Source organism: Schistosoma haematobium, chromosome 5, assembly GCF_000699445.3.
Source record: "Schistosoma haematobium chromosome 5, whole genome shotgun sequence".
In the NCBI taxonomy this organism is placed as follows: Eukaryota; Metazoa; Platyhelminthes; class Trematoda; order Strigeidida; family Schistosomatidae; genus Schistosoma; species Schistosoma haematobium.
In genome coordinates this window covers 2,224,150-2,241,689 of record NC_067200.1, presented here as the reverse complement: position 1 = coordinate 2,241,689, position 17,540 = coordinate 2,224,150, and the positions used below count along the sequence as shown (strand labels likewise).

General features: G+C 35.8%; 1 protein-coding gene across 1 annotated transcript in view; it reads left to right on the top strand.

Annotated features, from left to right (window-relative positions):
• Positions 1-1,883: 1,883 nt before the first annotated feature.
• The window catches only part of MS3_00011100 (uncharacterized protein), a gene marked incomplete at both ends in the record, with an annotated part of 78,261 nt that continues 62,604 nt past the window's right edge, over positions 1,884-17,540 (top strand). Inside the window, 3 exons of the mRNA XM_051219506.1 lie at positions 1,884-1,939; positions 2,031-2,078; positions 9,484-9,646. Coding sequence (XP_051064666.1) covers positions 1,884-1,939; positions 2,031-2,078; positions 9,484-9,646 — 267 coding nt within the window. The remainder of the gene's footprint in view (positions 1,940-2,030; positions 2,079-9,483; positions 9,647-17,540) is intronic.

Below are 17,540 nucleotides of genomic sequence, written 5' to 3'. Positions count from 1 at the left end.
AGCTTAGAATAAGTTACTTGCCATCCATCCATTAACTTTCACATCAGATTATCAATGAGTGGGGCCCGTAACCTCAACACATGAATAAATGTCCTCCTAACGACATGAGATAAAGAAAGTTTGAGTAAGACCATCATTGCAACTATTGAGATCGAAACTGATGGCTTCATGTTCGTCTGAGATCTTGCAAGTAGTGGTCTAAAGAACCACTGACAAGCTAGGAAAGTATGTCAGCTTGTTGTAGAATTGTAAATCTCTCCTAACATTTTCTTGGACATATCATTTCTCTGAGTTTGAATTCGATAATCATCAAGGTTTGGTTTAGATTGTTGATCAGGAGTAAACAACTGTTAATAACTGAAGAGTGATATGAAACGAAGGAAGGCTTTTAAAAAAATCATCGATTCTTTAGTGTCTCAAGAAACTCTCTGCCCGACAGAATGCAATGATGAAGGATTTTCATCAAAACTGCTGGGACCCTCGGTTGAAATGGTAGTGTCCGATGATATGCTCAGGACACACATATTATTCTAGTTTCTGAACGGGCCGGTCTATTCATTATTCTTGATCACTTTTTGACCTTGTTGATTACCCACTTATCAACTTTCACTTTTTTCATACGAGCGTATGTGTGTGTATATCTTATCCTGCTCATCACATGATTGAAGGGCTCCACTAAAAACGTGACATATTAGATCACTGATGTCTCAGTAAAGTTTCAAAAGTGCTTTCGACAACTAAATGTGCTTCCTTATCATATGTCAAACTGGCTTTTTGATACAGGGCTCAACCTGAAGGCCATTCTTCTTATTATTGTACATGATCATCCTGTTTAATTCTTAAGAATTTCAAACTTATGTACGTGGATGATCGTTACGCAAGGACAGAGATGGTTGGATCAACCGATATTGTAATTTTTCAAAAAGACTTCCATAAGATAAAAGGCTGGACCACCTAAAACTTCCTTCTACCTTATAACCAATTAGTATAGGATGATAATGAAGAACGGCAATGATAGTCCATAGACGTAATTCATAGGAGATATCAGTGCCACACTTTTCTCCACTGAAATTGATCTTTCCACTGACTCCTACATTCAAAACGCATGCTGACGCTTGGGATTGCATTTTAGTAGAGTTGGTAACTTCACTCTAGATCTGTTCAAAAATGTTTTTAGTGCTTACCTAAGACATCATTTAGCGAAAGGTACTGGGTTGTATTTCCTTACCTCAGGAACAAAATTACTCTTCTGAAACGTATAAAAAGAAAAAGAACCGAAAAGGCAGTGGTATTGAAACGTGTCACTAAGTTATCCTCAGAGCTTATAACTTGAAGTCAGCCTAGTTTGGGAGAATTAGATAATATATGATCATGATGACGTAATCTCCATAGTTCTCTCCACCCGAATAAACCTCACATACGTTTCAGAAGCAAGTAACACTTAAAGGGAGATCTACTGAAAACGCAAAACGAAGGGCTTTGCACGAAGATCTATGAAAACGCTTTCACAGTTGCATTCAGTAAGTTATAGTACATCCTACAAGAAATATGATGATGCAACCCAGTGCGGAACCTTTCTAGGGCCCGAAGACCACCTTACCTATTTAGGAAATAAAACTAATTATCCAAAGAACAACCAAAATGTGGCTTCTACCACCGTCTGCTTGTTTCGGCTCTTATTATGTAACAGAAATATAACAAGAAACATATTCCTAGGTAACTCAGCCATAGATCCCAAGGAACAAACATGTCGCTAATTCCGAAAAGCAAAGTTGAAATTAAAAAACTTTAAAACTGAGAATGAGGGATACGCTAGTTAGTTAAACAGCATTTTTTCCAATAGTCAGCAGCTGGAACTGTGCTTTCACACATTAATATTTCGTATGCCGCTGTTCGCCAAACTAATAATTTATGCACTGGATCAATTGGAATTGCAAAAGTGAGCAGAAAAATTACGATTTTTTGATACATTAATCATAAGCAACCTCAAACCTAGAGAATTGTTTGAAATGTTCACTTTTCACAGCCAGAGGTCATCGATTTTTTAAAACTGAACTTGTGTATTCGTTAGTGACAAGGTAATTTAATGCTATTGTTTTCACGTCTCAGCAAAATACATAATATGACGAAGGACGTCACTTGTCGTGGCTAATGAACAGCAAAAGTCACTTTAATATTTTCGTGTTAATTTATATTGGAATTTCAGATGAGTTTATCTCATATGTTGCGTTCAAATGATGATATTTCCTTTTTTAATCAACTCTCAAACGAATGTCGTGAGTTGAAATTATGTGTTTGAAGTTTAACGGCTTTCGGGTGCCAGATTTACTTTTTACTGTGGGCCTGAATTCCTCCATCCTTCTCTTCTAATACTCATGAAAAAGTTTTTGTGGTTACACGTATTCGATAAGCGAGATTTCCACAAGAATATTAGATAAATTTGATGAAAAAAGTAAACAACTTGAAAAGAAGACACCAAGACGAAAGCTTTCTCGACATATTTACTAATATGACTTGATATACTTGCAGTTACTTTAGCACACTCAACTGTTGTAAATATTGTATGGCTTCAGTCTAACAATTTAGATAGAAGTAATAATATTTTACCACGGTTAATTCTCGCATTATAGCCATGTTTCTGACTCCGATAAAATTTTGGTCGATGAAAATCGGGAATGTTTTGTTTCATGGTATTTAATACATAATCTTTGAGATTTTCATGACTGAAAGATCCATAAATTATCCAACTTTTCTCTCAATAGTTAAACTGTTATTATCAAGAGCAAGTGCTCATTTGTTTTCAAAGTGTACAAATTCCTTGCAATAGAAATATAGTACAACCTTAGCTACCCTTCGCGCGTATAATGAAGTTAATTTATTGACTAGGTGACTTAAAAAGATGGACAAAATCCATAAGGTTAATTCCAAAAATCACTTTTTTCTTGTTTTTTGTCTTTGGCATAAATGACAAACCACAAAAATTACGTGGATAGCTCCAAGCATAAATGTAATCAAAAGAAAGCAATATAATAAACATAAACAGTGTTGGACTTTGAGCACATTCGCCAGCTTATTATTCAATCTGAACTGGTAAAGATGTTGACTGATTACCATACTAAAGCTAACTTTTGGAGAATCGTGCTACATAAAAATGAGTAGCAGTGATGAAATCTTTTAGATATCATGGTTCTGCGGCCTACGTGGAAATGAGTTCTTTTGTGAAGTAAGGGAAGGATTACATCCAAGATCGATTCAACCTTATCGGTTTGTCAGAGCAAGTTCGTGAATACCGTGGTGCTCTCGATGTGATACTTGATTTGGAAACTGACCCTTCAGGTAATCCAAAAAATACTGATCTCGTTGAGCAAGCGGCTGGAATGCTTTATGGGCTAATACTTTCTAGATACATTCTGACAAATCGTGGTATTTCTTTTATGGTGGCAAAATGGCAGCAAGGGGATTTCGGTCATTGCCCTTGAGTTTACTGTGAAAGCCAACCATGTTTGCCAGTCTGTTTGTCAGACTTTCCTGGTGAAGCTATGGTTAAGATACATTGTCCTAGATGTCAAGATACCTATACACCGAAATCTGCTCGTCATCATCATACAGATGGAGCGTATTTCGGTACTGGCTTTCCGCATATGTTATTTTTAGTTCATCCAGAGTACAGACCAAAATGAGCTAGTAAACAATTTACTGCGGAATTATTTGGCTGTAAAATACATCCTTTGGCTTGTCAGCTACAAAAAGTTTTAAAATCTTGATATTTAAGCCACTTTGAGCATAACCGTAACACCAACATAAAATCAATCGACTAATTAAACTTGACTTATGGACTTATATCGGTCATATAACAATAAAATTAGTCTGTTTGCACAATAAACTAGAGAGTAAATTCCTGAGGCTACTTGATCAAGAAACTGTGATCACTTTTTGAATGGCTATTAAGCAAAAGTTTGCTTTTAAAAGGTTGTACAGAGAGACTACAAAACTGTAAAGTTAGAAGTTGACATAAAGCATCACCGTATGAAGCATTAGGCTCAATGTCGTAAAACAATATCCTAATCAAATTTTTATTTCCGTTTATCACTTATTAGTTGTTGAGTATGAATGTAGTGTTTATTTTTGTCTTTAAACTTAGCAACCTTCACGCGACCCTGTGTTCTGTGTGATAAAGTTCATTTTTAAAATAGTGTGACGAGTAGTCCAGCGTCAGGAAAAGCTCCTTTTGACTAATTCTCGTTTTTAAAGCTTCATAATAAAAGTTTAGTAATTCACCTGGTAAATCGTTCAGTGATAAATGATATCTGGGAATCGACTGAAAGTTACATATAGTTAATCAGGCTATGAAGTCATTAACCACTTGTATAGAAGCATAGGTTCTTTGGCTGTAGTTTGTAATATACCGGAATCCAGTAGTGTGATATAAAATAATGTATAGCTGGGCTAGTGTAGTACAGTTACCGTTCTTTTTCTGAGATTCTACGGGATCGTTTAACGCTCTGACCAATCTACTAGTTTTTACTGATAAGTTGACAAACTTAATATTTATCTCACAATTTCTGTATACTTTAAGTCAATAATTGAGCCTAGTGATGGGAGGTCAAGTACCAAAAATTCGAACTATGGGAACTTTGTTTCCAGCAGTAGTAGTGGACAACCTTGCCGGACACCACTTGAGGTTGAAAAATCAGATGACAGTTCTCCATTGGCTCTGACTTTATTGGCGGTATTTGAGCTAAGAGCTCCCACAAGGTTTGTGTACTCTTGAGGTACACATTTCAATGAAAGACACTGCCACAGAGTCTCTCGGTCTGCAAAGTCAAGTTCTGCCTTTAAGTCACTAAAAACCATCATTGTTCGACTGCGGTAAGCTGTCGTTGTTCTAAAATAAGACGAATGGTGAATATGTGATCGTGGCAGTCACGACCAGGCATGAAAATGACCTGGTTTTCTCGTATTAGTAGTTCATCAGTTTTTGTTAGATACTCGATATTTATTGAGGCTAGTATGTTAGAAACTCTATTAGTCAAAATAATCCCTTTGTGGTTATCACAGGATGATTTGGATCCTTACTTATATGTTAGGACGACCGATAATTGCAACCAGTCAGATTGGATTAGGTCTAGTTCCCAGATCTTAGCTAATATATTAGTCATCTTAGTCTCTAAAACTGAACTACCATCCTTAAAGACCTCTAGAGTTAATCATTCTGGATCAACTGCTCTTTCTCGTTTCAAATTAGCTATAGCTTGGAGGATAGCTGACTGATGCGTTCCAAGAGAGCAATGTTATCAAACAAGGTTGTTTACTTCATCATTCTTTTTCTTCTACTGGTCCACTAGATTATGAAGGCTTTCTTACCTCAAAAGAAAGCACGGAATGCAATGAACAGCTTGCATGCGGCTAGACGACTTGGAATTCGCAGATTAACTAGCTCTTCTATCCCATACACACCAACAAATCCAGGTCAGGACAACCAGTCTAGCAGCAGTCTACGAAGTAGTAGAACTCAACAAACATAAAGCAAGATCTTCAAATACAACATCACGCATGATGGAGAAACTCTGGAAGAGATGGAAACGTCCATTTATTTGGACAGCATAATCAATGAACAAGGAAAATCCGATTCAGATGTAAAGGCAAGAATTGACAAAACAAGGGCCGCATTCCTACAGTTCAAGAACATACGGAACTAAAAACAACTGTCTGTCAGCCAACATCAAAGTCACAATCTTCAATACGAAAGTCGAAACAGTTCTGCTGTGCGGTGCTGAAAATTCGAGAACTACTACAACCATCATCAAAGAAGTAAAAGTATTTCCAGACATTTGTCTATGCAAAATACCCAATATTCATTCACCGGATACCATCAACAACAGCCTTTTATGGGAGAGAGCAAGCCATCTTCCATCTGATGAGGAAATTAGGGAAACGCACTCCAAGTAGATAGAACATACGTTACGAAAATAATCAAATTGCATCACGAGGTAAACACTAACTTGGAATCCCGAATGGAAAAGTGGAAGGCCAAAAAACCATACTGTGTCGAGAGTTTGGGACAGACATCAAAAGGATGAATAATAACTGGAAATAAGTGGAAAGGACAGAGATGAATGAAGAATGTTGGTGTCTAGCCTATGCTTCTTGAGGAAGGGTTGCCCACACCATGGAAGGGTTTCTCTGGAGGTATCTCAAAAGGAAATCCGGTTAGAGTTGATATAATCGACATGCGAGCGTGACCGCGATGCGTAAAAGATAACTGCCCAAGACCGGTCACACACGACCATTTTGTGGGTAATTTTTGTGTTAGCTCCGTACTTGTTGAAACCTTACCAACGCAGGCGGAAATCCGTTGGATAAGGTGAAGTGTGCATTTTACAGCGTCGACTTTTTATAACTCTACTCTTCCTTTGTAGGAAGGCAACATTGCTGTTTTACTGGTTGTCTAAAGGAAACACCATACTTCCGTCACACTTCTGTACATTCAGCAGTACAAGTTTGTCCCCGGACCTTGGGTTTGCTGCTTTTATTCTCATCGCTTTTCAACTGGCTTGCCTGGCATGGTAGAACCTTGAGAAACGATTGTTCCAGGCAGTATAGCTCAATTGCTTTATCACGATAGGCAAGCCCGACCACCACATCAAGGTAGTAGCAACGGTTGGGTCTTATCAGAACTCTAGAAATCCCTCTCGAAACTAGACAGTTGTCAGTATACAATTTTTGTGCAAAAAACGCAAAGATTGTTTGATTTGATATTTGTTTTTGCTGTGCAACGTTAAAGGTTGATTAAAGTTGAAAATAAAGACAAATAAAACCCAACTCATCGGTCTGAATGTCAAGTGCTTGTTATGTAACTTAAAGGTATGGGATCAAGTCCCATGCTAAGACTATATATATTCATTGATTTAATCTTATTGTATTTTGTAAATCGTCCAGATGAACCATCAGTGGGAGGCTTATTTATCGATTAGCCATTCATTAATAATCTTAATCATTAATTGAAGTAAACTCATATAAAGCAAAATTAATATTCAGTTAATACACCTTATCATGGTTGAGCTTATTATTAATCCCACTTATATGATGGATTCTTTAAGAATAATTAATTAAGTAAAGCGTAACACTTCAGATTCTGACGGGAATTCATTTTTACAACTTTATTTATATCAATATCTGAGGCATATTAATGAACTGATGTGAAAAAAACGTATTTGATCATCCTTGATTTACTTAATGAATTCTTCCAGTTAACTGAAATTGGTCAAATACAGTGAACTATTACCATGATGACATAATTAGGTAGGGTTCTTTTAGAACTTAATGCGTCAATATTTCTTTAGCTAAATCTTGGACATTTAGACTGTTCTTTGTAGCAAAACATATGATGCGTATTTCTGACTATTTAGGATTCATCAGCTGTGTATATCTGCACCTCAATACGGATGATCACACTATAACTAGAACCCGATACCTATTGTTTCAAACATCGATGAACTATTTCACTAAGCTATTAAGTCCTCATATTCACTAACATGTTCAATAGTTATGAAGTTATCTGTAATGTGTCTAATAGAATGTTGGAATTTTTTTATTTTATTTATCTAAACATATAAACATTGGCATAAGGAGGTATCAAATATATCTGTGCCGTACAAATAATTCGTTTTTTGTGGGGGTTGAAATTGTGCCAGGGAGCCCTAACTGAAGCAGGCGTCCGATAAAAATGTTGACATTTGAGGTGATAGAGGTATTAGTTTTAAGCGCTATTTCGATTATCACCACAGAGTTGAGGATAAACCTAGCTGATTAGATTTGCACCAACAAATATTCTGTGTCCTAACTTTCATTGTTAACCATGCATCAAAAGTACTACGTACTTTTAAGTAGAAGGTAAATTCAGTTCAGTATGGATACACGTCAATGGAGACTGACAGATTTTGTTACTTGTTTTCAGTAAAATGACAACACAACTTACTTCAAATAAATAATATTTGAAATGGTTTTTTTTATGAATAATTGAATAAAAGGTACCAGTTATTTGTACACTTTCTAAACTAAAATTACTTCTCCTAACCTTGAACTGATGCTTTTTCTGTAGAGAGGAATTACACAAACCATTTGAAATGCTAAAAACGAAATATAAAAACTATAGGCGATGGTAGGTAATAGGTATCAGTGGACTTGAGAACGCGCGTTACGTCCTATTTAGGACTCGTCAACTGGATGTACTTGTATCCCAGAGTTGATGTTCACTACGGAACTGTTCGCTTCAAACGCCATTGCGTTATCCATTTAGCTACTGAGTCCTGTTAGCCAATTGCTTGTGCAATGGGATGAATTTCAAATTCATTTGGTATTGTTTACTTGAATCATCTCATTGATGTTTAGGACTGAAATTAATCAGTCTGTTGTCGGCATATGTGCATATTGTGAGAATTACCTCGATGTTGCCTCAAGTCACAAGCATGATGTGCAGAAATGATGGTGGCTAGCAGTAGAATGCACGACGTGCGTTCCGTTCTATTCATGGCTCGTCAACTGGATGTACCTGCATCTCAGGGTTGACATATATCTCAAGAAGAAATTGATCGATTTCAGTCCCAGACATCAATGGGAAGGTTCAAGCAAATAATACCAAGTGAATTTAAAATATAAAAACACTTAATTCAGTGAAATAGTATGTGTTTCGAACATGATTTATTTCAAATTTTGTAATTTCTTAATGATAATGTCTTGTGTATTGGATTCTGAGGCTGACGTAGTCATTTATGTAATCATATGGTCAAGTATATCAGAATATGATATCAGTTAAAAGTGATTATATTCAGCGTTTCAGCTTCCAAATAATTATTTATTTTATTTATTTGAACACATAAATATTGGTAAAAAATGAGCACCAAATACATATACGCCACACAAGTCACTTGATTTGTGTGCGGACTGTGATACTGCCCAGGTGCCCAACCGAGGCAGGTGGTTTTCTTAGGAGGCCACACACAGAGCATTCGACCTGAAGTTCTGATCCACAAGGCAATCGAGGAATGTCAGGAGATGCAGTCCCATGGTAGCCGGTGACCAAGAATAGGTTCATATGCCGTTTGTTCCTTCAGGATACTGGAGTCCATGTACACCATTGGTTTAGAATCAGGGTTTTCCAACTCTCCTAGGTGGAACTTCCATACTCACCAACCTGGTTAAATCTCCGTACATTCACTTTTCGTTCTCTCAATTTCGTAAATAATACCCCCGCCTCGATATGGCAGTGAGTAGGACTTCCCTGACAGTGGTTGTATACGAGCATTTCGAGAGAGAGAGAGAGATAGCTGACTCTCCACATCCTCGGCTATACCAGGATATTTGAGGGCTTTCAAATATTTATCATGTTGTCCATTCTGAAATCAACATATTTCACAGGAAACATGACAATAAGCATTTCATCTCTTTTCATAACTATTTTTCTCTCTTTTTTTTTGGTTTTAGATATACAAAAAATAGTATAACTGAAGAAAAATCAACATTCATGCCTATTCAACATTTTCCGTTGGAAACAACTAATTGTACTCCATCACCATTAATTCGAATAACCAATGGAACTGAATGTAAAGTATTGATTGCTATTACTGTTCCAACACGTAATTGGAAAGTGAGTTACTGGTACTACTGTTATTACTGTCATTATTATTATTATTGGTTCCTATCATCATCTGGACAGTATTTTTCGTATGTTCTTATACTTTGTGTTATTCGTCTTATTTAAATGTATCATAGTCAGTATTTACGGTTGTTTCCATTCTACTATAGGATGAATTGAAGTCATAACTTCTTATATTGTCATTTTTCTTGTATCATAACTGATTGCTTTATACTTGACACATTTGTAGTATGATAGAGTGGTATTTTTGTTGTAGAAAACGTTTCATTCTTTATATAAAGCAGTAAAAATGAAAAAAGAATAAAGTAATTCCTACTTCATTTTTGTTGGCTCCCAAGTGCAAAGTCAAAGTTTCGAATAATAGTGGAGTTGATCATCACCTTACATTTGATAATTTCCCCAAATGCTCTGGTACGGCCAAGAGTGGAGAGAATCATCTCTCCTTATCAAAATGCTCTCACATGGCCATGTGCATACAACCACTAATAAGTGTTAGCTGATGTATAGGGTAAATTAGAAAAGATCTAAATATACACCATTTCAACATGCTATCTATATCGTAACTTTAATGTTCTCATTGAAATTTTAATAGTTTTACTCATTTATAATCTATGTATTTCATCTTTCTATGATTCATTAATGAACAATTCTAAGAATTTTTCTTCGATGAAACGATTTTTAAGAGACTTCCAAATGACTTTGAGAATGTCTACCAATTTACTAGAGGTAAATGAGGATTATAAACATGTGTGAAGAACAAAGATAACGATCTATAATTGATGGTTAGGTTTAAGAGTGAGATTTATCAGTTTCATCATGAAATGACATCATCTAATATGTCAAGACTCTATTTAACCAAATTGGATGAATAAATTTCACGCCAAAATCTATGACCTTTTATCCTAAATCTGATTGGTTTGTCCATAAATTCTAATCCCACCATCCATGTGTTTATTAAAACTATTTATCAAGTTGATCATATTTTAGTATATCAAGAAAACAAACATATCAAATTTCAATCATTCTTGGCATAAGTGAATATTTGTATAGTTTACATTGAATGGCCTTGATATAATGTTTAATTATCGATAGAAGTGTATTAAAAAGTGTATATATATACGTATTATAATGTGTATAGATGTTATTAGTTTAGTCAACAGTTTCTAGTCCGTCAGAAAAAGCTGGGTCTATCGTGAGATAGTAACTCACTGACGAAGACAATGGTGAATGTATCACTCCAGGCGGAGTTATTCAAACTCTGGATCACCAAATTCTTTTCTTTTTTTTAAAAAAACGTTTGTTATAACTCCTTTCCATATTCAACAAATCAAACACTAAAAATAAACTGTTTTGTGTTATTTTTCTACAAACTGAATATATGAAGTCTACTACTGCAGAGTTAGATAGTTTTTAATATGTATAATTGAGAATACTTACTTACTTACTTACTTACTTACTTACTTACTTACTTACTTACTTACGCCTGTTATTCCTCGTGAAGGAGCATAGGCCGCCTACTAGCACTCTCCAACAAACCTTGTCCTGATAATGTAAACAGGTTATTATTACATTTGAGGCTGATGAATATAAATGAACTTTCTATCAAGGTCACTGTTATGTATCAGTTCGATAGTAAAAACATAAAAGTAATTGGCGAGATGCCTTGTTTGATCTAAGTCCTACACAAGTTGGAACTGATTAACGAAGTGCATTCAGATTCTTGTGGTAACTAATAGTCCCAATGTGGTGGCGAATAAACTGTTGGGGTCAAAACTAGCTTCTTGTCAGATTGAGATATCTATAATTGATTGGTCAAACAATTACAAACCTAATTTTATTACTAAAGCTTGTGTGTGTGTGGATACAACTCTAAAGTCAATATGGAATTTTTTCTAGGAGTTTCAAGAATTCTAACTCATACTTATGCCTGTTACTCCTCTTGAAAGAGAATAGGCTGCCCATCAGCACTCTTTATCTAACCCTGTCCTGGGAAATCCTTCCCAGTTGTTATTCATCTTTTTCATATCTGCCTCCATTTCTTCGTCTTTTCTGCTTCTCTTCAGGATTTCAAGTTAGTGCTTGTCTCGTAATGCAGTTTGATGATTTCCTCAATATGCATCCTATTCAACTTCAGAATGTTTTCCGAATTTTCTAATCATATCGGCTCTGATTTGTTCTCTCTCACAATAGGTTGTCACTGATGGTATCCGGCCAATGGATATTGGGTATTTTGCATATACAGTTGTTTAGAAATGCTTGTACTTCTTTGATGCTAGCTGTGGTAGTTCTCGAAGTTTTGTCTCCGTATCGTGGGACTGTCCTGGCGTTCGTATTAAAGATTGTGACTTTGATGTTGGCTAAAGGACAGTTGTTTTTAGTTTCATATGTTCCTCAATTTTTGGAATGCTACCCTTGCTTTGCCGATCCTTGTTTTTACGTTTGTCTTGGATTCTAAGTGTTAATCGATGATGCTGTCCAGGTACGTAGAAGGTTCCACCTATCCCAGAGTTTCTCCATCAGGTGTGAATGATTGAATGATTGGAAACTCTTGTAAAGACTGAACAGATGTTTCACCTAAATTTGACACTCCAGAAGAGTACTTATTCGTGATTTTATATTGCGAGGATCGGCAAAGCAAGTGCCATATCCTACAACTAAAGAACATGTGGAACTAAAAACAACTGTTTCTCAACCAATATCAAAGTCAAAATCTTCAGTACGAACGTCAAGACAGTCCTACTGTATGGCGCTGAAACTTCGAGAACTACTACAACCATCATCAATGAAGTACAAGTATTTATAAACAGTTGTCTTCCCAAGTTACTCAACATCCACTGACCAGATACCATCAGCAGCAGCCTACTGTGGGATAGAACAAACCACCTTCCAACTGAAGAGGAAATTAGGAAAAGACGATGGAAATGTACAGGACATACATTACGGAAATCACCAACCTGTATCACGAAACAATCCCTAACATGGAATCTTGAAGGGAAGTAGAAAAGAGGAAGGTCAAAGAACACATTACATCGAGAAATGAAAGCAGATATGAAAAGGATGAATAACAACTGGAAATAACTAGAAAGCATTGTCCAATACACGGTTGGATGGAAAGTGCTGGTGGGCGGCCTATGCTCTTACACAAGGAGTAACAGGCATAAGTAAGTAAGCAAATAAGTCGTATTGCATCAAACTTGATAGTTAGTCAATGAACCATCTACATCAGTATGTAAAGGTTTATGACTGATATCAGTTCGAAGAATGAGCGTCGATGATGTTGACGATGTCGATGATGATGCTGATGTTGATGATGATGACGTTGATGGTGATGACGATGGCGATGACGTTGATTATGATTTACATCTGACATTTACTGTAAATTACTTCATTTACTCTTTTTTTTTCATTGAATACATTTTATATCATGTGATAATGAAACAAAAACCCATGAATAAACTAATAATATTTTACTGAATCATTTTTATATGATACATTTTTGGTTGACATTTAACTGACAAACAATTAATTATACAATAGTACTGTTAATCATTTAGTGTAATCCAAAAAAAATAAAGCACTTTTTTTTCTCGCACCACTATAATGGTTTAAGGCACCATTTTATTGATTACTTTAACAAATGAGTTACTTCTTTTTTTGATCTTACTTACTTACCCTTGTTACTCTTCATCAAGGAGCATACGTTGCTCACCAGCATTCTCCATCTTATCTATAAAAAAATAGATTATACTAGTTTAATTTAATATTTGAACATTTAATGAGGAAAAAAAGTGTATTTCGAGAGATTAAGAAATTAAGATCATTAACCGATTGATATTAGACCACCATTCAGAACATTGGAAGCCGTGATCAGTGGAGTTAAAGCGTGTCGGGTAGAGACAGATATCTACCTCAGGACAATGGAAGATGGTCGCTCAATTTCGTGGATTAGTTGAAGTTAAACATTAACATCGTTGGATGCCGGCGAGCTCAGTAATCTAGAGGTTAAACGTTTGCCCGCGAGACCGATAGGTCGTCGGTTCTAATCTCGTTAGGCGTAATCGTGAATGTTCACTGTCACGGGCGAGTCCCACATAGGGACGAAATGGTCGTTCATTGATTCCAGGTTTTCCATTGTGGTCTAGTTTCAATTGACTCATGATCTCAACCAATAAAGAATTACTATAATATCCACAAAACTCCTTCTGATTTAATTAAATTAACGAATGAACAAAATCATTGTTTATTTATACCAACTAAACATTAACAGAAATCAATTTGAAAGTTAAAGATATTACCGTAGAATTAAACAGAGATAAAAACTTTGATAATTTCACGTTATTTTAATTGAGTTAAAACCAATATTAGTATTTTAAGAACTAATGTAATTTAGTAGACCTGCCAAAAGATGTTTACATCATACAACTTCCACTGAAGCCCGCTAATGCTTTGGTACGATTGAAAGTAAGGAGACTTAGATCTCTTTCTTGGAATCCTCTGAAATGGCCGCGCATATAAAACGACTGTCAACGAAGTACTTCTTACTGCCTTCTTGCGGAGAGGATGCTATTTACGAAATTGAGAGGATAAAAAGCGAATATCTGACGCTCTGACCGAGTTGGTTAGTACTGAGTATTCATCTAGGAAAGTTGAAAATCATAATTATAAACCAATGACGCATGTGGGCTTCAGGATCTTGAGGGAACGACTGGTGTATGAATACTTTCGTTGGTCGCTAACCACCATGAAAGTGAATCCTTTAACGTTTCTCCACTATCTTGTGGATTAGACATGTAAGTTGGAGATTCGGAGAATTTCCTTTCAAGAAGACGATCTGATTTTGTTTGGGCACCTGAGAAGTATTCCAGCACTCACACACCTCGAATGGTGTGGTGTGGTGTGGCGCTTATATATTTGGTATCTTCTTGTACCAATGTTTATGTGTTTAAATAAATCAATATTTACTCACTAAGTTGCTTACTTCTAACTCGTTCTAATTCTTAAACCAACCATTAAGCAATCTGGCGGCAGTGTGAAATGGACCTATCTAACATAAGGCATAGTAGTAATTCAGACTTATATACTTCTGGTTATCCATATATGGATGACTAAATACATTGGGTGTATATACTCAGGAAAATTTGAGATTATTCTCCCATTATCCTTCAAATTTTTCATACATCCAGTTAGCTGTTTTTCAATCTAGGTTGTCTTGAATTGAGGACATGAACCTATCAATGTTAAACTGACATCGAAAACCTAAAAGCACTGGACGGCTGTTTTGTTCTAGTACGGGACTCCTAGGCAATGAGCGTCCACGATCCCTCAGGCGGGACTGGAACCCAAGACATTCGATCTCGCTTGCGAAAGTTTGACCTCTCTCACAGTAATCAAGTACAGTGAATATGAAATCCTGAAGTTCTTGTGATGTTAGGATGAGATTATAAGTTTGATTAAAGTAAAAATAAGAATTTAAAATTTATGATGGCCTGATTTTCAATTTTGTTATTATTATTATCATTATTATGATTATTACACATCATCACAAAACTCAGGTTCGAGTCCCACGTGCGGAATCGTGGTTGCGCACTGCTGAGGAGTCCTATACTACGATAAAACGGTTATTCAGTGCTTCCAGGCGTTTCATAGTAGTCTATCTTTAATAGACTCATGAATTCAACAAATAAATAAAACCAAAGCGTTATACATTAGGATTATTTTAATCTCTTAGGGTTATTCTTTGAACAGTATACACTAAATAGATAAGTAGGCACTTGCTTGCATACATACACTTTTAATATACATAAGTTTCTACTCAAAAATGAAGTATCTTCTTCTGAAATATCAAGTATAATTCAAGTAAACAATACTAAGTGTATCTTAATTATATCTTTTCTTTCGCATGCTTCGATTCTATTCATTTCATATATAATTACATTAGAAATTGTCCTATTTATAAGGACAGCATTTTCTGTTTTTGTATCAATGATTACCATAATACAAAACTTCTATTTCACTTTCATTGTTTACAATCTTATGTACATGTTAATTGAGCATTAGTTATCAGTATAGGGTTATGGAGACTATTGTGGGACTCCTTAGTGGCAGTGCGCATCCACGATCTTACCTCACCAGATTCGAACCGAGGACTTATCGGTCTCGTACACAAACTCTCAACCTTTAGATCACTGAAACGACCGGCATCCAATGATGTTAATGTCTAATTTCAACCAATCCACGAAATTGAGTGACACATCCATCATTGTCTTCAATGAGTTACTATCTCACATCAAACGCTGTTGAATTCCACTGGTCATTGTTTCTCACTAGAACTCTAGGAAATACCTCTTGAAGTCATTCATTAGTGAACATGTGTTGATTAATATCAGAAGGGGTTCTGTGGATATTATAGCAATTTTACTAGTTGATAACGTGAGTTGATTGAAGCTAGACTACTATGGAACACCTGGAAGCACTGGACGGCCGTTTTGTCCTATTGTGGGACTTGTCTGTGGCAATGCGCATTCACGATTACGACCTATCGGTTTCGCGCGCGAACGCTTAGCTTTAAGACCATTGAGCCAGTCGGCATCCAACAGTGTTAGTGTCTAAGTTCAACTAATCCACGAAACTGAGTGACACATCCACCATTGTCTTCAATGAGTTACTATCTCGCAACAGACCTGGTTGAAATCTACTGATCACCGCATTAGTCAATTAATTTGATTGATAAACCAGTGACTACATAAATTCAGATTATTTTTTGCTATAATTATTATACTCTGTTAATTTCATTATTTATTACTTTTCACTGTGTTTCGATTCACTAAAACAATTATGTAATCAATCGATTATTCTGATGAAGATAACCTCATTGAAATATGTATATCCTATACACGTGGCATCAGTGATTGAAGTCACTAAATTCTGGTCTGAGCCATGTTCGTAGATGCACACTACTTGGTTGGGGTCCGCATGACTATCTTAACTAATGGTTGGAGACTTTGCGTGACATGGCTCAGAATCGATCACAATGGCGTAGGTGCATACACTCTCTGTCTTTCCTTAAACTATGAGATTAAAATCGCTGTATATCTTTCTTTCTACGAACTAATTCTTTCACCCTGTATTATGTCCTTATATGCAATCTTTCTTTTATATATTACTACCATTGACCTAACCACTCCTATGAATCCAGTGTTCATCTTGTTGTGCTAGTGAGGTATGGCAACTTGGATCTATGCATATATGTGCCTGGTCCTACGTTGTAGCTGACTGACTATACACAGAATTGAAACAAAAAAAGTGGACTATTTATAAATGATTATTGTTGATTTCAGAATCAAATTATTGAAGATTGAAGTCTATTTGCGAAAATGTGTTTTTTTTTATAAGAAAAGAGGGTTGATGGTTAGAAGTGGAATCCAAGACTCTGGTTTCATCCTATTTAGGACTCGTCAGCTAGAATACTTACAATTAACTTGAGAGATTTTTGAAAATTGTTTAATATGAAGACAGTTTTCACTAAGATAGATAGTGAAATGGTTTAAAAATGTAAATAAGTGGATATCATTATAGAGTGGTTTGAAGACATAGAGCTTACCAGGAGCCTCGACGGTATTCGGTTCAACTTTTCATAAGGTCATAAAATCATCATGTTTAGAATTTCCATACTAAAACAAAACAGCTGCTCAGTGCCTTCTAGTTTCTAATGATTGTCTATTTGAAGTCAGTTCAGGTAGTAAACTATCACAGACATTAGTATTAACTATGTTATGGTTAATATGGAATGTTATAAACTCCCGTGAAAGCATTAGTTAGCAGAGTATTCACAACCACGCTCTCAGATTATTCAGATTACACCTAATTCAGTTTCTTGCAGATTTCT